The sequence below is a fragment of the Elgaria multicarinata genome, chromosome 4 (assembly GCF_023053635.1).
Source record: "Elgaria multicarinata webbii isolate HBS135686 ecotype San Diego chromosome 4, rElgMul1.1.pri, whole genome shotgun sequence".
Classification (NCBI taxonomy): Eukaryota; Metazoa; Chordata; class Lepidosauria; order Squamata; family Anguidae; genus Elgaria; species Elgaria multicarinata.
In genome coordinates, this window is record NC_086174.1 from 141,754,572 (window position 1) to 141,775,652 (window position 21,081).

The window sequence follows — 21,081 nt, forward strand, 5'->3', positions numbered from 1 at the left end:
TGCTTTCTAAGTGGAGGGAGGACATTGTGCATGGAGGAGCATTCCTATCATGGGAACCCTGCTCTCACCTATATAACAACAACAACAACAACCTATATGATGAAGTGGTACAGTCCAGTCACAGGTTTAACCACCTTAGTGAGAACTGGGCATCTTTTTTGCCTTATTCACCATGCTTTAAGCCATGGTTTAAGGGGTCTTCTGAACAGGGACAATACAGGCAACAGATTGGAAGGTTTATGATGGGGGTCCATGCTTTTCTAGACTTTCTGTACACCACCTCATTCTCATTTGTTCTCTGCCGGAAAGACTTCAATCGTGTTTTAAACTTATAACTGTAGAATAGTTTCTTTAATAGTTGAGCTCCAGGGAATCTAAAACACAATGTTATTGTACTGTAATTGTGTTGTGTTGAGCAACTTGTGCTCAAAGCACCATTGATTAACGCATGGAGCATCCCTGAGGACATGTTGCAACTCCCAGTGTGCACTCATGAGGCCAAGGCAATTAATGTTCTGCCACTGAAATCTATGGGAATGAGTACTTCAAGGGATTACTGCTATTTGCCCAAATTTCTCCCTCTCTCTTAGATAGCGATAACACCCAACTCTGAGGGTGGAACTATGCAAAAATCATGGAACTGCTCTTTAAAAATAGTCGTAGACATATTTTGTTCAGTCAGGTGACTTGATCTTATTTAAAGTCTGGAAAGGTAAGGAAAAATGAAATAATAATAATAGCTAAATGGAGTGTGTATGTGCTTTGAAATACTCTGACTTCAGGGACGTTCTTCCAGCTTTGCCTCTTGTCCTTGCTACCCTCAGGTGTTAAATAAAACAGTCCACAAATTTTGCTCAGCTAAATGGCCCTCAGGGATCCATATATTCTGGTACTTTTGAGAATCTGAGTAAAAGGCGGTGTAGGAAAATTTTAATAAATAATATGTAATAAATAAATATTGATACTGAAGATAGAGCTAGATTTTATGTGGGAAAACATGGGGTTCCTCACTCCATGGTGCTCTCATAACACAAGTGTGTGTGTGTGTGTGTGTGTGTGTGTGTGGCCTTAGATAGAAGGGGCTTTATCCTGTGCAATCCCCAGGATTGTCCCTGTGCGTCCACATGACGCACAGAAGTCCAGGGATCATCCCTCCCTTGCCCCGGGATCTCACCCTCCACTTTAGGCCTGGTTTTTCCACAGTCTTGGGCTGAGCTCAAGACTGCGGAACATGTGGCCGGGTGTCGCGGTTTGTCCCGGCTCCTCGCGGTTCTTCCGTGTGCTGGGACCTGCGCCCATCGGGGTATGTGTGTGGGGGAGCAGGATTTTTTATATATATAAAAAAAGGACTTACCTTTTGTGCATGAGCACTCGTGCACTGCTGCCTCTTAAAAAATAATAATGATGGGTGCAACGTCTCTCCCTCTGAGGTCATCGCGCGCTGTGTGTGAACAGAGGGGGAGATCTCGCAATAAAAATATTGTGGGATCTTCACCCCTCTGTTCTGCTAGACTGCTAAATCTAGCTGAGGCCTGTGTGTGTGTGTGTGGGGGGGCATTTGCAGGAGAGAATTGAGGCAATGGTTAACCCTTCCCCTTCCTGCCGATGTTCTCTTACAAATGACCCCTCCACAACCACCCTAAGACCATTTTTAATGGATACTTTTCCTCAGAAGGGCTTTGAAACCAGAAGCTGGGCTGAGGAAAGAGCAGTGAACCGGGAGTGGGGAACACAACAGTTGAAACACACCTCTCACATAAGCACCCCACCCCCCGGTATCCTTGTTAATTTTGGAAACGTGGGTTTGGGATTACGTATTTGCTGAAATAACGTTTGCTTCAGCCCAGAGCTCAAGTCCAAGCGGTTAGCTTGCAGACTCTTACCATTTAAAGGAACATGTTTATTCTATCATGGAAGCATACGTTATCAACAGTATCATTCATACTGTGAAGCAAAGGAAGATCGTGTCTGTAGCATCTTTCGTGCCAGATAGCACAGGGCAACAAACCGTGGTGGGCAAAAGGAAGCATATTGCAGATGACTAATTTCAGCTGATTGCAAAACAGCTGTTGCAGGGGAATGCTGGCGGCAGCTCCGGCAGAAGGCAAAGGATGTGTATTTATTAACTAACAAAGCGGAGAACAGGCCAGCAGGAGGAGAGACTGTAGGACCACGAATGAGGCAGCTTGCATGTCAAGCAGACATTTCATATTAATATTCATTTTAACAATAGGGCTGCTTCGTGCATAATGTCTCCGATCCAGGCAAATCGTTTTGCGCTTGGATAGGGTGGAAGGGTGCAGGCAACTTTAGATCTTTTGCCCACAGATTGGGAAAGTCCTTGCATAAGTTTGGACGTGTTCTGCTTGGAAAACATGTGAAGCAGTCTTTGGGAGGAGCTACTTGTCCAAAACTACGGAGTACGACGCATTGGAAACCCACATAGGATGCATGCTGATCCCCACTGCTTAGCTTGTCAGGTTATACTCAGTGTGTTTGCATGAAGCAGACCGTGTACAGACAGTACTCTGCAAGACCTGGCAAATCTAATTGCTACCTGGTTTCGTCCTGTGCCTTTTGCAATACAAATGTTCAGGCTGCAGCTTGTTTGAAACTGTGGGGTTGAAAATGGGTGCTGGGTAACTTAACTAAACATGCCAATGCCAACTATCAGCTATTACCATGAGGGATGTGAGGTAAACTCCTTCCTTTGGCATTATCAGCCCCTTTCTTTGGCTTGCCGCTTGTATGCTCTTCTAGACCAAAGGAAGGAAAGGAACCTCTCGTGCAAGCACTGAGTCATTACTGACTCTTGGAGGGACGCCAGCTTTCGCTGATGTTTTCTTGGCAGGTCTTATAGCGGGGTGGTTTGCTGTTGCTTTCCCCGGCCATTATTACCTTTCCCCCAGCTAACTGGGTACTCATTTTACCGACCTCGGGAGGATGGAAGGCTGAGCCGGCTGCCTGAAACCAGCTTCCGCTGGGATCAAACTCAGGCCGTGGTGGGGAGAGTTTCAGCTGCAGAAACTGCTGCTTTACCGCTCTGCACCACATGAGGCGGGTCCATATAGACCAAACACCACACAAAGGGGTTATTCCACTGTGGAAACACCCCCTAAATGAGCACGCTTGCAGCTAACCAGGCAGCTATGTACAACTCCAAATCTCTCCAAGGGCTTACTTCTATAATTTTACTAACGCAGGAAGCTCATACAGCTATGTTAATTTGGAACAGACTTATTGTTAGGACCTTAATGCAATGATTTCTTTTTAACCAATCTGCTAACTCCCTTTTCTATTTGTAGCTCACAGCATGATCTCTTTGTGTGCCTCCGCAGCTATCTGAACAGCTCTGCTAAAACACCCTTCCTTTTCCTCTCTTGACTCAATAGTGTGTACCATTTCTCTGTATCACCACAGGTGTGCATCTCATCTGAGGCCAAACTGGACATTACTTTAAATGTGTGTCTAGTTGTTATGTCAGTTCTCCTGCCCTCCATTTTTACTTTAGAATAAATACTCAGTTTAGGACAGGTACCTTAAGAATGGAATTATCTAAATTTTTAAAAAAACTGATTGAGAGAACAAGTTTTAAGGGTTTACTGTCAAAAAATATATACTTTACTTAGGGTGACCATATGAAAAGGAGGACAGGGCTCCTGTATCTTTAACTTGCATAGAAAAGGGAATTTCAGTAGGTGTCATTTGTATATATGGAAAACCTGGTGAAATTCCCTCCTCATCACAACAGTTAAAGTGCAGGAGCTATACTAGAGTGACCAGATTTAAAAGAGGGCAGGGCACCTGCAGCTTTAGCTGTTGTGATGAGGAAATTTCACCAGCTTCTCCATATATACAAATGACACCTGCTGAAATTCCCTTTTCAATACAACTGTTAAAGATACAGGAGCCCTGTCCTCCTTTTCATATGGTCACCCTGCTTTACTGTTAGATCAAGATTTAAAGAAGGGTGAGTGCTCTAAAACCCTTTGGGAGTCAATGGGCTCATCTACACCAAGCAGGATATTCCACTATGAAAGAGGTATGAAAGTGATATATAAAAGGCAGGAGCCACCCTACTGCTTTATAGCGGTATTCAAGTGCACTGACAACTGTTGGGGCCCCATTGACCCATACCATATACCGTTTTCATACCACTTTCATAGTGTTATATTCTGCTTGGTGTAGATGAACCCAGTGATAGAAGCAAGAATTGATGAAGAAGAATGGAGAATGGTGTTATATTCTGCAGTAGTGTAGACCCTGCAGTGAACTTCCATACTGCTATAAAGCAGTAGTGTGGCTCCTGCCTTTTATATGCCGCTTTCATAGTGGAATATCCTGCTTGGTGTAGATGAAGAAGAATGGAGAATAGTTTTCACAAGATGAATGACCAACTCAGTCTGTGCTAACTTAAAAGAAAATGGCTATAAACTAATTTACTACTGGAATCTAACATGTCATAGATTAAATAAAATATAGAGAAAAGGTAATTGTGTATGCAGGATGCCCTTGGCATGTGTGGTGGATGTGTCCAAAAGACCAAGATTTTTGGAAACAAGTTAAGAGGGAAGTTCTTAAAATAACAGGATATAATTTATCTCTTAACTCTAAAACAATGTTAGAGCTTTTTCAATCCGAGGTTCCAAAAATTCATCAGCCGATGATATCAGATTTGTTGACAGCAGCAAAGATGATAATAGCTAAGAACTGGAAAAGTAGAAAGCCAATTGTATTTAAAGAATGGTTTATTAAAGTTTGGCAAATTGCACAATTATTTAAAATCAGTGAAGTAATCAGATTGAGGGATGGCAGACAACAACAGATCCCCAAATTTATGGAGGAATGGAAACCTTTTATTGAATACTGGAAAAAGTAATCATGATAGAGAAATTAACATATATTTTTATTTTACTATTTAATAAATCATTGACTTTTGAAAATATATGAAACTTGGTCTTATGTACTATCTAATCTGTTTGTTTTATTTTTAACTCATTCTTGGATGTTTTTGTGTGCTAGCAGACATTTGTATCAGTAATGTATATAGTAGGTTTTCTTTTCTTTTCTTTTATTTTCTTGTAGTAACCTTTGTCAAAGAATATCATGGTATCAAATTCTGTCTATAATTATCTTAAATACACTTGATTGGTGTTAATAAATGTTTGGAATATAATTTATGAGTATCTATTTATAAAGTAACTATTGGCTCATCTACACCAAGCAGTTATTCCACTATGAAATCGGTATGAAAGTGGTATATAAAAGGCAGGAGCCACACTATTGCTTTATATTGGTATTGAAGTGCACTGCAGGATCTACACTACTGCATTATATTGGTATTGAAGTGCACTGACAACTGTTGGTATTCATAACACATACCATATACCGCTTTCATACCACTTTCATAGTGTTATATCCAGCTTGGTGTAGATATATCATTGGGCCCCAACAGTTGTCAGTGCACTTCAGTATCACTACAAAGTAGAAGTAGAAGTAGATCCTGCAGTGCACTTCAATACCACTATAAAGCAGTAGTGTGGCTCCTGCTTTTATATACTGCTTTCATACCGTTTTCATAGTGGAATATCCTGCTTGGTGTAGATGAGCCAATAGTTACTTTATAAATAGATACTCATAAATTATATTCCAAACATTTATTAACACCAGCCCTATGTTGAGTGTAAAATGACCAAGTTTTTCTCAGTATCAGAAAAAACACATCTGTATGGACCCAGTTATAGACAGGTAGTAGGAGCCTGTCAAGCTAGCAAGAGGTGTGATTAATTAAATTGATTATCCATAAATTATTTTTCCTACAGCTATTTTTTTTTACTGTTAATGCCCCTTCCATTTCTGCCCTCCTCCTCCTTTAACTTATTTTTCGGATGAGTGGCAACAAGGCCTTAACTTTTCTAGTAGTTCAAACTAGTGAAGGAGTGTCTGAGACATGTGAGCATTGCAGCATGGCTGGCTGAGTACAACAGAATGAAAAAAACCAACAACACCTGGCAGCCTTGAATACTGCGATACGCTTGGGAGAACCGGACTTCAACTGACTGACCTGACTTTTTATTGGCTGTGATTGCAAAAGTTGGGCATATGTTGTAACGCAGGCATTCTCCCACCTCCATTCTCAGTTTTGATGGGCTTGGCAGATTTCAATGTTCCATAAAGGGGTTGGAAAGAGACACTAAGAGCAAATATTTGCAGTTATCCAAGGGAGGAAGTCTCATTCGGTTTGCAGACCTTAGATTGTACTGGCTTCCTATAGCAATGCCTTCAACATGGTAATGTAGATGGGCAGATTGACATGTGCAAAGTAATGCATTTAAATGCAGCCAGAAACAGTTATACGTTAGGACGTATTCCATGATTTATTTTAAGAATGAAGGCATATTTCTTAAATATAACACAAACATTTGATAGCTAACTCCTGAGTGACAAATGGGGACTTACGTGTATGGTAAATAAGTTGCAAAATCACTCTTGGGTTAAAAAGCCAACGTTCTTTTTCTCTGGGTCATTTAGCTGATGGAGAACAAGAAACAAACTTAGAAATTATGTATTACTTACAGGTCTAATATACTATGTTGGGCAGTTGGGCATTTCCCCCCTATTTTAAATAGAAAAAGGAACACAAATCCAACAGGTGCAGGGGACAGTTTTATTAGAATGAGTGCATAAACTTCAATATTTTGGGCTGCCTGAGGTGCCATATTTAAAAAAACAACAACAGGAGATTTATCTAGAAATCTGACCTGCTGCTACCACTGATCTCATGCAATCAATTGAAAAGCAACCTAGGTATTGTATGGAATATGCGGCTTTCAGCTTCAGAGTTGGCCTGTTCTTGTTTTGATTGGGATTGATGGGGAAAAGTCCATGGGGATGGGCTTGTCTACAAATTTCTACAGAACAAAATAGTGGGATTCCGAGTCCAGTGTACATCATTCTTAAGGGTCTTTGAAGTTTTAAGCTAAGAATACTTAGTTTATATATGGAAGTTTTCCATGAGGCTTAGACATTTAGCTGATTTTCAGTGCAGTTTATAGCTCAGTATAATGAGACCTAGCTGTGTCAGGGATTTACTCAGAACACACATGAAATATAGCTTAATTTTAAGTTCACATTCAGTATAGTGGATAGAGAGGCATTTTTCTCTCAAAATACTAAAACCTGGGGTCATCCCATGAAGCTGATTGGTGGGAGATTCAGAACAGATAAAAGTACTTCTTCACAAAGCACATAGTTAAACGATGGCATTCGCTACCACAAGATGTAGTGATGGCCACCAATTTGGATGGCTTTAAAAAGGGGTTGGATAAATTCCTGGAAGGGAAGGCTGTCAATAGCTCCTCCTCCCGATGGCTATGTGCTACCTCCAGCCTATGTACACCAGTTGCTGGGGAACGTGGGCAGGAGGGTGCTGTTACATTCATGTCCTGCTTGTAAGTTTCTGATCAATAGCTGGTTGGCCTCTGTGTGGTGTGAGACTATATGGACCCTTCAGGCCTTGCTAGACCAGGGTTTAGCCTGGTGCGAGGCCCAGGCCGGCCCCTGTGTGTCCAGAAAACACACAGGGGATCCTGGGCTCAGGCAGAGGTAATCCTCCCTTGGCCCAGGATGACCGGCACCGCTTCTGGCCCAGTATTTCCCGCGGTCTCGGGCTGAGCCCAAGACCGCGGGTGTGTAGCCCGTTCCGCCGCTTTTCCCGGCTATCGCATTTACTCACAAGTAACCGGGAAAAGCAGTGGAGGCGCACAGCGCTCCACAGGAGCGCTGCGGCCATCAAGGCAGGGTGGGGAGATGGGGGGAGGGAAATGGAGCCAGGGGGGGATGGGGATCGGACATCACGGGTGGGTGGGAGGGGGGAATCGGACATGGCGGGCGGGCATCGGACATGGTGGGCGGGTGGGCAGGCGGGGATCAGAGATCGTGGATTTGGGGGGGGGGAAGGAGATTTTTTTTAAAAAAAAAAAAACACAAAAAACACCCTGCTTACCGTTCCTGGCTCCTGCATTGCTGCCGCCGCTTTAAAAGTAAAAAAAAAAAAAACAGCAGCTGTGACGGCTCTCCTCCAGAGCTCCTCACGGCTCCCGTGTGAATAAGGGCGAGATCTCGCATTATTCTTAACGCGAGGCCTCCCCTCCTCTCCCCCAGATTTTCCACCAGGTCTAGCAAAGGCCTTGGTCTGATCCAGCGTGGCTCGTCTTATGTGCTTATGTTATGTTCTTACAGTTACACAAGTGGTATAAGCTCCATACTTAAAATAAAATTGAAAATGAAAAAGTAGTTGGCCTGACAGCAGTATGTTGTAGCAGTCATTGGCCCTATTTCAAAATGTTTCCTTCTCAAGTCTTGCATCAGATTGGTTTTCTAAAGGTAGGATTCAATTGAGGCTGTAATGGTGGAGCCTCCCTGTCTAGTTCAGATATGCCAGATTGGTCACCAAACACCACCCAGTTTCGCATCCTTGGGCATGAGAGGGAAGGTGTAAGGAGAAGAAGCTGAGAGTAGCATGGGCTTTTAGCTTTCCGAAAACATTTGAAGAGGCATTAGAGGGTAGCACAACTCATTCAAGATGGATGTAGGGATGGGTGGGAGGAAATGACATCTCTGTAATTGGATAAAGGGCTGAATCCACAGCTCTGCTCCAGCATGTCTTAAATTGCCCAAGTCCTGCAAATATGCCCCCAAATGTACTGGCATGACCTCTAGAGCAGCATCTGCTGGAAGGGCCAATATTGTGAGGCTCTTGGAAGGGGTGAATCAAAAATGGTGCCTGGAGGCACTGAATAGAGCAAGGAGAGACCAAAAGGAGGCTTTGTTGCCCTCTCTAGGTCAGAACTGGAATTACGCTCACCTGGGTGGGCTAAAAGCTCTGTTAACTCCAATTAAGCAGGCAGTGGAGGACTTAAATGAAAAGGTGAGAGTCTTGGAAAATGTGCAGAACATAATTTATACAATGAAATAGCTACAGAAAAGTGCTTCCAAAAGCTCCATAGAACAAATCAATGTCTCAAGGACAAACTGGATTAGGCTGAAAACCCCTCTAGATGTTGTAGCCTGCATTTTGGCAGATTTAAAGATGGCTCAGAGCAAGATATGTCAGTAGAGGCTTTCATAGCAGAATGGCTTACTTCTGTGTTTGATCTGGAGTTACCCTCAAGAGCCACCTGGATTGAGTGTGCTCAGACTTAGTTTTTACTTGAGAGTAGCAAGCACCTGGCACTCGATGGGATATAATTGTAAAATTTTGGAACCATAAGGACAAGGAGTTCATACTAAAACAAAACAGAATTAAAGCAGTAATCATGTCTGATGAGCAACCTAAGGTGATTTTCCAAGATCTGTCCCTGGAAAGGCTTCAATAACAACAAGACCTGAAACCACATTCTTCCTTACAGGAAATCGGAAAACTATAAGTGGGGATTCCCTTTTTAAGCTGCCTGTTTTCTAGAAAGCTTAATTGTCGTATTTCTCAGAAAGCTGCTGCTTTCGATGGGAAACAAATGACGAGGCCTGCTATGTAATCCACAAATCTTTTATTAAGCAGCAAACATCTCTTCTACCTGAAGAGAGTCGAATCTCTTGGAAACTTCCACCTAGGCAAAACTATGCAAACTAAGTGAGACAATTGTCCGACCAAGGAGAACAGGAAGCCCCTTCCCAAATGCCCGTAACTTCAGAGAGCCTGGTGCGGAGGCAGGTTCTGGTGCAATCCTAGTTGGACCAACTTTCTCACACCTTCCTTCCGCTCTGTGCGTTTTAGCTTCCAGCAGACCCTAGCATCAGCTAGCTTGTCGGGATGCTCTCCTCCGGAAGAAAGCTCACTTCCCACTGAGTGTGTAGGATTTGGCCTTGAGGAGGTAAACTCTGGAGAGGGCTGACTTCCAGCTGGTGAATTGCCCATGAGAGCTTCCTCCCCCAGTGGTACAAGCTGGCTGTTGTCTGGTGCCTCCTCCTCTAGGTCCGAATCTGATTTTGATTGATTACCTGAAACACCTTCTCCCAAAACAGGGGCAGTAGGGTTAGACATGACATTAATAAAGAATGAGCACTTCTCTCAAAGTTTGGAATTTCTCTTAAGGGGGTGTATAGCCAATCAGGAGACAGCAGACACATTGTATGGCAGCAGCACAGAGAAAATCTAGATGGTTCAAAGGGAAAAGAGGCAGTAAAACCGTTTCAAAGGAGCAGTTGTATAAGCTTCATTAAGTGTTCATATATATATATATATATACACACACACACACACACATACAAACACATATACAGAGAGAGAGAGAGAGGGAGAGAGAGAGAAGTCAGATTTTTTCAAGATGTATGTCTCTCATCGTGCTGAAATATTTTTGGAGTCAGTATTACCTACACAGGTGTATCAAACCAACATCACACCACCCTCGAAAAAGATGCTAAATGTTTTGACATAATGGACAAGGAAGGATATTTCCTTGGTTTGAGAGAGCAGCATTACTTTAGATAGTCGTATCATGTTTTCTATATTTATTTCTAACACTCCCAGAATATACTGCAGAAAAGCAATTGGGAATATGGCAGAATTATTTTCTAAACTTTATCTGGAATGGAAAAATGGATGAGGTTCAAGTGCAAACATTTATGTAGAAAAACAAAACACAGAATAGCAGCAGTGCCAAATCTCCTGTACTATCATATAGCCTCATAGCTGGCACGTACAATAAAATGGGGATGGATCTCTTCTCTCTGAAGTTGGATTCAAATTGAGCAAAATCTGGCCTCTTTTATTCATTGGAAAACTATTTTATGGATTGCAAAGCAGACCTGTGGATCTGAATAAACACCCAGATATAGCCACTACACTTTAGATATGGGATACATGCCATAAGCCCCTCTCCCAGGAACATCATCACTAGCCTGGTTCATATTGGACTGAATCTTTCAGTGTGAGCTTTCATTTAACCAACCTCCATTCTAGATTAAAGGGGATCGTAAAACTCTTTATAAACCTATACCATAACCATGATTTTCTACCACTGGACAGGCTACAACAGTCATCATCAAATACCCCTCTATCTTGGCTAAAGTACTTGCAGATACAAAGCCACTTGAAGAAAAATAATTTATTATTATTATTATTATTATTATTATTATTATTATTATTCCTCCTCCAGGTAACTAGGCCAGTAATCTCATTTGAATGCTTATTGAAAGAGGCTAATTCAGAGAATAGAGAACTGGTTTTACAGATAGACTGGACATTACTCCAGGAATAGTAAAATAATAATAAAAAAATGTAAATGTCCAAATTGAATATATGGAACAGAAATTGCAGAAGAGGATTGGATAGTATTTACTTATTTATTACATTTGTATAATGCCCCATAGCCAAAGCTCTCTGGGTGGTTTACAAAGGTTAAAACAGTGAACATTAAAAACAAATACACAGAAATTTAAAACCATCAAAAGCATAAAAACAACAATATCCATTTAAAACAACTATTCTGGGGTCAGATAAAAAAAGAAGAACCTCAGCATATGTTGTTACCTGCCTGGGAGAAGAGAAAAGTCTTAACCTGGCGCCGAAAAGATAACAATGTTGACGCCAGGTGAGCCTTGTCGGGGAGATCATTCCATAATTGGGGCCCCACTATAATAATATGGTGATGCACCCTAAGCAGCTTGATTTATGTAAATGTTAAGGAATATGTGTGTGTGTTTTAAAAATAGTTAATCCTAACACTTTTTGATCTCAGTTAAGGTTAAGGGTGAAATCCAATGTGGAGCGAGGAGATTTCTGCTCATGAAACAGGACTTTCTCCTCCTCTTACTCCTCTGGCCTCCCTCCAATCTGCTTCGGAAGGTCCCCCAGTGCAGGTTTTTAGGGCATGGGGGGGCGCAAAGCAGAAGGGGAAATCACCTTCATTCCTGCTGATGGAAGCTGCTCCTTTGGCAGGAGAGATTAATTGGATACCACAGTGTGTATGTATTTGTCATCATATCAGGAACTGGGCTTTGGAAGTGATGCTTTAGAACTAGGAACATAAATGCATTCATCATTGGTAGGGAGGTATTAAGATGCAGATGCAAGCTGGTGCAAACTCGTATTATTAAAACCACAAAATACAAGTTATATTTTGACCCTTTAAACAATTTTCGGGGTATATTAATGCTTAGGCTGTGAAATGTTTCTATGAGTACTTAATTCATATTTTGTTTAACAGCTGCTTACTTAATGACAGGGTAAAACATTGAAATGTATCAAAACACCTATAGAAGGGAGCTAAAATTGGGAGATGTATTAATAGTGGACAAATTCATGCAGCAATTAAGGAAGACTGCTGGCCGATAATCGTCATCAAATATTTGGAAAAGGAACCTGTGTGAACTGGGACAAATAAGTACAGAACTATATATTTGTGCAAATTGTCTCAGAAAATACTGCTTTCCATTGTGCTTTTTTTAAATGCTAAGTGAACAAAAATAAAAATTGGCAGCCAAGGAGGAAGAGGGTATTTTTAAAGTATTTTTGTTATTTACAGGGATGGACGGAATGTTCTGTTTTGTTTTGTATATTACCTGCTAGGAAAACTCAATAACAGATCAATCCTAAGTGGGTGGAAGGAATGGTGGACAATCCACCACTTTGAATGTCCTGCTGGTTTGCTAGGGTAGGAGGGGGGCAGGGGTGTTTCCTGAAAACATGCCCGGTGGATTTGCAAAATTCTGAATTTCCTGTCCCTTGAAACCATCCATGGCGTGGCAGGGGGGATTACCTACATCAACTCCACACTGTTGCAGTTACCAGGCTCAATTCTGGAGCTTTCTGGGGGAGTGAGGAGGCAACAGATCTGAGGCCAATAGATCCAGAACTATTCCCAGAATGTCATTATTTATTTCTTTTATTTTATCTGCCTTTCTACCAGAAAATTGTACTAAAGGTGGCTCTCAGAACCAATTAAAATCAATTAAAACAATACATTACAAAACATTAACAACATAACAATTGCAGAAACAATATGATTAAAAACATTACCCACGCCATCAGACCCACTTGCAGGCTAAAGGCCTTCTTAAATAAAGTTGTCTTTGGCTTCTGGCGGAAGGACAACAGAGAGGGAGAAAATGTAGCCTCTCTTGGGAGGGAGTTCCACAGCCTGGGAGCTGTCAAGGAAAAGGCCCTCTCTCAGGTCACCACCAAACATGCCTCTGAAGGCAATGGTCTCAAAAGAAGATCTTAGGAGCTGGGCGGGCTCCTTTGGGAGAAGCTGGTCTTTCAGGTAGCCTGTTCCCAAGCCGTAGAAAGCTTTATAGGTCATAACCAACACTTTGAATGCTGTCTGGAAACAGACTGGTAGCCAGTGAAGCTTTTATAACAAGGGAGTTGTGTGGCCCTCTAACTAGCCCCAGTCAGCACTCTGGCCACAGAATTCCAGACCAGCTGAAGTTTCTGAATGATTTTCGAAGGTAGTTCCACATAGAGTGCAGTACCGTGGTCCTGATGGGATGTAACTAAAGCATGTGTGGCCATGGCCAGAGCAGATGTCTCTAAGTAGTGGGGCAGTTGGCACACTAGTCTCAGCTATGCAAATGCACCCCTGGCCACTGCCGAGACCTGGGTATTCAGGTTCAGGGCCAAGTCCAAGAGCACACCCAAACGGTGAGCCTGAGTGTAACCCGATCCAGCACTCCTCCATGAACTGTCTTTTGACTAACCAGGAATACTTGGCTGGATAAAGCTTCAATTTCTTTGCCCTCATCCAGTCCATTACCAACTTCAGGCACCGATTTAGAACTAGAAGAGTTTCCTTGGATTTAGATGGAAAGGAGAGCTAGAGTTGGCTGTCATCAGCATACTAGTGGCATCGAGCCCCAAAACTCCAGATAGTCTCTCTCCGCAGTTTCATGTATATGTCAAATAGCACATCTGGTATATAACATGTACATGTTAAATATAAGAGCCAAGTGGGAATGTCCCCACTTGGCTATTGGGAAGACCTGTGGCAGTTCTATGGCTCTGTGGCTTTCTAGAGCTGTACTGGGGGGGCCCAAGACAGACGTTCGAAATAGGGATATACTTGAGCTTCTCCTGTCCCTTAAGAAGGCTGTATACCAGCTCTGGAATCCAGGATCCAAGCAGTTGCGAAATGGTACTGCTTAAACGATGTATATAACGGGCAGCAGACTGTAGGCATAACTGCAAAAAGTGTAGCATAAGGATGCATATGAAGAAAAAATCTGAAAACACGTACGTAACTTGCTGTATGCTTCAAGGAGATTAGAGCTGGGAGATAATAACAAAACAGTTGCTTTGTAGAAATCAGCTCTAAAATAAATGGAACAAGTAGGGGGTTCACCAAATGTTTACAGGTCTGAGACTGCATCCCCAAAAGGAAAGGAAACGTAAATGTTTGGCTTTGAAATATGCTTGGCTTCTGAGGTGTTGGGTTGCAGTGCCATTGACAGCTGATCTTGTCCAGCAGTTGTGAAGAGCTGGAAGGTTTTAAAGCACACAATAAATACTTTCATATTGCAAGATACAGTACATCTGGTTTGGGGAGGGTGGAATGGCAGCGGAGAGAAAAGTAATTTAGCCATCGTATATTCAGTTGGTATTGGGAGCATCTAGAGTAAGATTCAAAATAAATGCTGACAAAGGTTTTATCTTCAGAAATGGATGGGGGGAGAAGGGGAAACAGAGCTAGTAAAGTGCATTGCTGTAGTTGTGTATTTGAAGGGTACCATTTTTTTTACCTAGCTTTGTTGCATGAGTTACGCAAACTCCTATTAAATTAGAATGGCTCGAACTCCAAATGGGTCATGCTAGGAATCGTGTCATGCATTAATCCTTTGTGCTTTCTTTCTGTGCCAGGATTCCACTGGTGTGACATCCGTTTTTCTCCGGACAGACCCACATGGATTTTTCTTGTACTGGACTGACCAAAATAAGGTAAATACATTAACATATTTGAGGTCCCTCTGTAGCGGCTCCTCTTTCTGATCAAATATGTTTGCTGGCATAACTGACAACCCTGTGCTTTTTCTTTGTAGGGTTAAGAACGCCGTTTAGGGAGTTCTGATCATTTTCACAGTGCGTAAGGATGTTTCCAGAGTCCCACTCAGTTCCAATTAACAGCTAATTGGAACTTAGCTGTTAAATGGAACTAGCTGGATAAAAAGACCTTTTGGCTATTGATACTCTAGTGCAGCCTTTGCAACGTTGGACTACAATGGACATCACCCTTAGCCAGCATGACCGTTGGATGTGCTGTGTGGGATGATAGGACTTGTAGTCCAACACAACTGGAGGACACCAGGTTGGGGAAGGCTGCAGTAGAACAAGCCAGGTTCAAAACACAGACGGTAGCTGATAAGTGAGAAGGATCTCACAATACCTGTAACCACATAAGTTGGCTTTTTGAAGGTAGCATGGGGTGATAAAGGTTGGGCACTAGTTATGAACATTGTGAAAGTCTTCAGGTGTGTACATAGTCTGGTATTAAAACATTCCTTTGCATTTCCTTGTGTCTGTAAAAAAGAAGAAGTATAACCAATGCTATAAAGTATGTGTATTTATAGTACCGTTGTCATATTCCTGACTAATGCTTAAATACCTAAAAGTGTGGGTGTATGTTCAGGGCTTTGGCATACAGGAATCTCAATCGGATCATCACTGTGCAAAACAGCCCAGTCTATAAGGGTCAAGGAAGGTATTTGCTCTTTAGGTGATAACGATGGCTTTAGAAGTATTTGCTGAAATGTATCCTAAAAGGCTTTGTTTAGAAAAACAAGAAAAGATCAGCTGCCTGAAAACTTTGCTTAGAAACTGAATGTTTATTTACAATCAGTGGTGACAGCTATTGAAAGATTAGTTGGGGGGGGAAAAGGCTTGTAGGAAGAATTTGTACTTTTGCCAGCATTTGCTTATAATGTAACTTATTGGGGTGGGGGGAAAGCTGAGGCATGAGAGGCATCTTGATATAAATATTTATCTGTGTTGGTTCTTAGCTCATCATACCTGGAGGAGGTAGGCGAACTCAGGATAAGGAACATGGCTTTGTTTTGTCCCCTCACCATAAAGAAAGCAATTTCACAGCTGGGTAAACAACGTCCATGGCTTTATAGAAAGGGAAGGAAACATTATTGAGCTACGGATTTAAACGTTAAGCTTCAGTTTGGTGTCTCCCGAAAGCTAAGTTAAATAAGTGTGACAAGAAGACGGCACGGCATTGCTGGGTACAAACTTGGCGCGTGTTGATGAACAAACATTGGGTAGCATTTCTGGATTTGGAATTCTCATATTCAACCCATATAGAATAGGATGATCTTGGCCTCCAGGTTGCATGTTCCTGCATGTCTGAAACACATTTCTCAATGCTTTTAATGTCCCTATCTCCTATTTCTCGATTGCCTTTGTGTTCAATATAAGTGCTAAACTACACAAGATACTGGAGACCTGGTAGCACAAGGAATGCAGGAAGCTGCCTTGTACTGAGTCAGACCATTGGTCCATCTAGCTCAGTACTGGTGACAGTGACTGGCAGAGGCTCTCCAGGGTTTTGGGTAGGATTCTCTCCCCCTCCCCCGCCCCCAGCCCTATGTGGAGATGCCAGGGATCGAACCTGGGGCCTTCTGCTTGCCAAGCAGGTGCTCTACCACTGGACTCCAGGAGGAGAGTGGGATATAAATGATAAGAAAAATCGGTAACTGGCTCTCCCAATGTTTCTATTTTTAATTATAAGAAGCCATTAGAGGTGGAGCAGGGAGAGGGTTGATTTGGCTTGGAGCAGCGGCACTGATGGAGGGTGGAGGGCTAATTCTTCCCCCTGTACAGTGCTCCTAGCCTAAATTGCTCTCTGAAGTACCTATTATGAGATACTTGTATTATTTTTCTCCTGTGGGGCTACTGGCAACTTCTGGGGGGCTGGGGTCACATATCAAGAAAACTGCAGGGGAAAAGGCTTAAACTCTTCTCCTTGAATGCCGTTGCTCTGATTAAAAGCAGAACCCCCTGCAGCTGCATTTTTGTAAATACAGAAACATCGAACGATCTGATCATGGATCACATCTCGTATAGTTTGGCCCTAAGCCTTGATAAACAAAGGGAAACGTTCTGGGCAAATGGGGGCACAAAGTCTATACTAGTATCCAGAAGGGACCTTGATGGTGTGCCAAAAGAGCCATTAAGGGGATGCTTAGGAATGAGATATTTAGATTCTTTTGAGAGTCACTGCAGTTTCATACAATATGGGACTACTTCCTTAACTTAATGACGTTCAAGCTATCGCTTGGCTCCAGGCTTCACTAAGGCTCTGGATGCTCTCACCCATGTGTGGTGCATACCAGGAAGCTGGGCCCCAAGCAAGCTGCCATGATGACTCCCAGCTGCTTCCTGCTCAGGCTCAGTATTAGTGGACTATTTATTCATGGACATGTATTTCTGTGCAGGTGAGGGAACCTGCGGACAAGTTCCTTTGATTAATTGATGTGGGTGTTGGGTGGATATATTAATCAGTGCAAAGGCATTGGATGAGGGCAAACAAATTGAAGTTTAATCCAGACAAGACAAAGGTGCTTTCGATCAGGCGAAAGTCAGATCAGAGAATAGGGCTTTAACCTGTGCTGGGTGGAGTTACACTCTCCCTGAAGACTCATACTCTCAGTTTGGATGTACTCTTGGACTCAGCTCTGAACCTGATCCAGGAGTGTTTGCACAGCAGAGGCTAGTGCGCCTACTGCACCCATTCCTAGAGACATCTGATCTGGCCACAGTTATACATGTGTTAGGCCTCAGCTAGACGAGGGGGGTAGTAGGGTGCCGATCTCACGATTTTATGATCGCGAGATTGTCACCCCAGTTTACATGCGGTGCATGACATCATGCCCACCATTTTGTTTTTTTGTTTTTAAAGGGGACGGACCACTTGTGTGGAAAAGGTGAGTTTTTTTTTTAAAAAAATAATAATTTCCCAGCTCCCCCCACCCCACCCCCGATGGGTACAGAGCTCCTGAGGAGAGCCCCGTGCCCAGCTCCTGGCTCCTTGTGGTCACTTGCGAGGAGCCGGGACACACCGCGACGCCCGCCCACACGTTCCGCATTCTCGGGATCAGCCCAAGCAGACTAGAAGTGTAGGGTGAGATCCCAGGGAAAGGGAGGGATCATCCCTCCCTGCTCCTGGGCTCCCCTGTGCATCATGTGGATGCACAGGGACAATCCCAGGGCGATCCTTGGGATAGCGCCCCGTCTAGCTATGACCTTAGTTACATCCCATTTAGACTGCTGTAATGTGTTCGACATGGGGGTGGCTTTGAAAACTGTTCAGAAACTTCAGCTGGTCCAGAATGCTGCAGCCAGACTGTTGACCAGAGCCGGTTTCAGGGAGCACGTGACTCCCTTGTTACAGCAGCTTCACTGGCTCCTGGCCTGTTTTTAGGCAGTTTGCCCTCATCCAGTCCATTACTGTCATTAGATACTGATTTATAACTAGAGGAGTTTCTAGTTATTCTACTCAGATATTCAAGAAAATGTAGAAGATGTCCTTTCCTACTGATAGGCCGCTGGGCGAGCTGGAAAAATGTGCAGAGAAAATGATTTGTATTCCACAGAGGAATTAATTTTTCCTCCATTGATTTATGTAGTCAGTAATCTGATTGACTTTGGGCTAAAAATTCTATGCAACATTTATTGAAGTTTTTTGTTTGTTTGTCAGAATCCTGTTTTTTGCACCCTGGTGATTGAAATGCTTGGGGCTATAAGGCACATATTTTTTACTCATTTGGAGCCAAGAACCTTCAATATGACTGGAAGGGATCCACAATGTGCAGAAATAATGAGTGGAGGAAACTACAACCAAAAATCCAGTGAAGGCAGTACAAAGTAGACAGTTATAGCCTGCATAACAATATCCTTGTGTTTCTGATTTTGTTTATGTGTAAAGCTGTTTATGGAGCTGTGGCCCAGTCTACTGCATGTTCTATGTAGGGATGGATCAACCCACCTGCGCTTGCACTTGGCTCATGGAGTTGCTGCTGCCATCCTCCCCTGCTCACCGGGCTGCACAGGTCCTTGGAGGGCTTCGTGAGCAGTCTGGGAGTGCCCCGCAGCCACCCACTCCTTGATGTGCGTCACCATTTTTATGCAAGGTGACAGCTCCGTAATTTTTGTATTTTTAATGTTGCACAAAATGGCTTCCGTACAGGGCCATTTCCACTTTTGTAGAAGTGTGGAGGGCCCTTTATGCCTCTAATGTTGCAGAAATGGTCCTTTACGGCAGCTATTTTGCACAACATTAAAAATATTAAATTACGGAGTCACCATCTTGTGTAAAAATGGCAGCTTGCATCGAGGAATGGGCAGCTTCGGGGCACTGAACCAGGCGGTGCTCATTGACTGGCATCAGGAGGGTAGGGAGCAGGATGGAGTCTGTTAGACTCCACCCCCATTTCGGGTGCTCACTACATCCCTAGTTGTATGTCAATTTTTTCTCATTTGGGTTTCAGTAAAGAGTCATATCTTTTGGGGGATGGTCCAAAATCTCCCCTGCTCAAACTTTTCAAGTTGCAAAAGTAGAGGTGCTGGTGATTCTTTTAAGGTATGGGTGAAAGGGAGAGCGTGTGCAAAACTTACCGATGGTGGTGACAGCAGTGCTCCTCCCAATGGCTGCCATTCTTATTACCCAGAATCCCTTCGGAACGATGGTATGTTGACAAAACATTCCATGTTCTCATTGGGTGATTAGTGCTCAAATTCACCGTTTCTTACACTCTAAATTAACTCAGTACAAAATAGATGTGTAGTGAGTTGGTTGGAAAGCAAAAAGGTGGACTTCACAGCATTCCTATGTGCTGTTAGAGACCTGTGTATTTTGGCTTAATCGACAGCTTTATGGTTAATTAAGTAGGCTTTTGACACGGCCTGCTTAATTAGTTCCAAGCAAGTACAATTCTATATGTCAACAATTCCACATTGCTAAGCCTTTGCCCAATTACCCCATGAAGTGAAAGAGATAAGGGTGTCACACCTTGATTCTCATTGAAGAGCAGAGAATCTCCCCATCTCAGGAGCTGGAATGTTGAGGCCTTAGTCTCAGAGAAGAGGTGATTGATTTCCCAGCCTGTGATTCTTCAAGCAACTTTGTGAAAGAGACCCCCCTCTCCTGGATATGTGTGTTTTGGCCTGTAAGCTCCTGATAGGGGGGAGAGACTTTGCCTGTCAGCTCATGAGCTGGAGGGGGGCATCCAGCAGGCTTTATGCTTTGGTCTCGCTCCAAGGGGCAATATGCACATGGCCAGCTTGGAGAATTTTTGCCAGTCCTGGGGGAACTACTTCTTGTACTCTGCAGGGGGAAGGCAGAGTATTGACAGTGTGAACAGAGAGCTGCTTTGTCAACTGTATATATATTCTGAATCCAAAATATCATCGTTTGCACATGGCTTTGTTTCATCTTGGTAATCAAAGTCTAATTTGATTAGGACCTGACGGAATTAGAATCTCTGATCAATACAAATAGGGCACAAATTTATGGGAATATAATCCATTTTGAAATAAGGATGTCGGCATGTGTTTCTTGTGAAAATAGCATATATCGTTTAGTGGCATCTAGGGATGTTTGAGGAATTTGATCTTTGTGAATTCCAGTATGAATTGATCTGTTCTGCATGTGCTAAGATCATATGGGGATTGGAACTTTAGTTATCTATTGGGTTTCGCAGTTCCTGAAAAGATTAAAATAAGTATCAAAATGCATTTAAAATGTATGTTTTGAAAAGAAATTGTTTAGGCATGCATATTTAACTGTGCATTTTTATACAGATTTTGAAAATCGCAGATAGAACAGAACAACACAGATTTATGAGTGAACACATGTAAAAGTGTCACTGACAGGAATTGGACAGACTTGTCCATCTCTAGTGGCAATATTATGGAACAGGAGTGTACACCATACACAAGAGTTGGAGGTTATTTTTAATGTCTCCATGGGAAGTTTGTTTTTAATTCCCAACAACACAATGAACAGGCAGATTAAAACGGATAGAAAAATAATTGCTCATACACCATGACAGCCATATTCAATATTTAAAGGAGCATGTCAATGTCAT

General features: G+C 42.7%; 1 protein-coding gene across 3 annotated transcripts in view; it reads left to right on the plus strand.

The window, feature by feature from the left end:
- The window catches only part of PLCB1 (phospholipase C beta 1), a 702,230-nt gene that overhangs the window by 21,772 nt on the left and 659,377 nt on the right, over positions 1-21,081 (plus strand). For all 3 annotated transcript variants that reach the window (XM_063125314.1, XM_063125315.1, XM_063125318.1), the window contains exon 2: positions 14,855-14,932. In XM_063125314.1, coding sequence (XP_062981384.1) covers positions 14,855-14,932 — 78 coding nt within the window. The remainder of the gene's footprint in view (positions 1-14,854; positions 14,933-21,081) is intronic.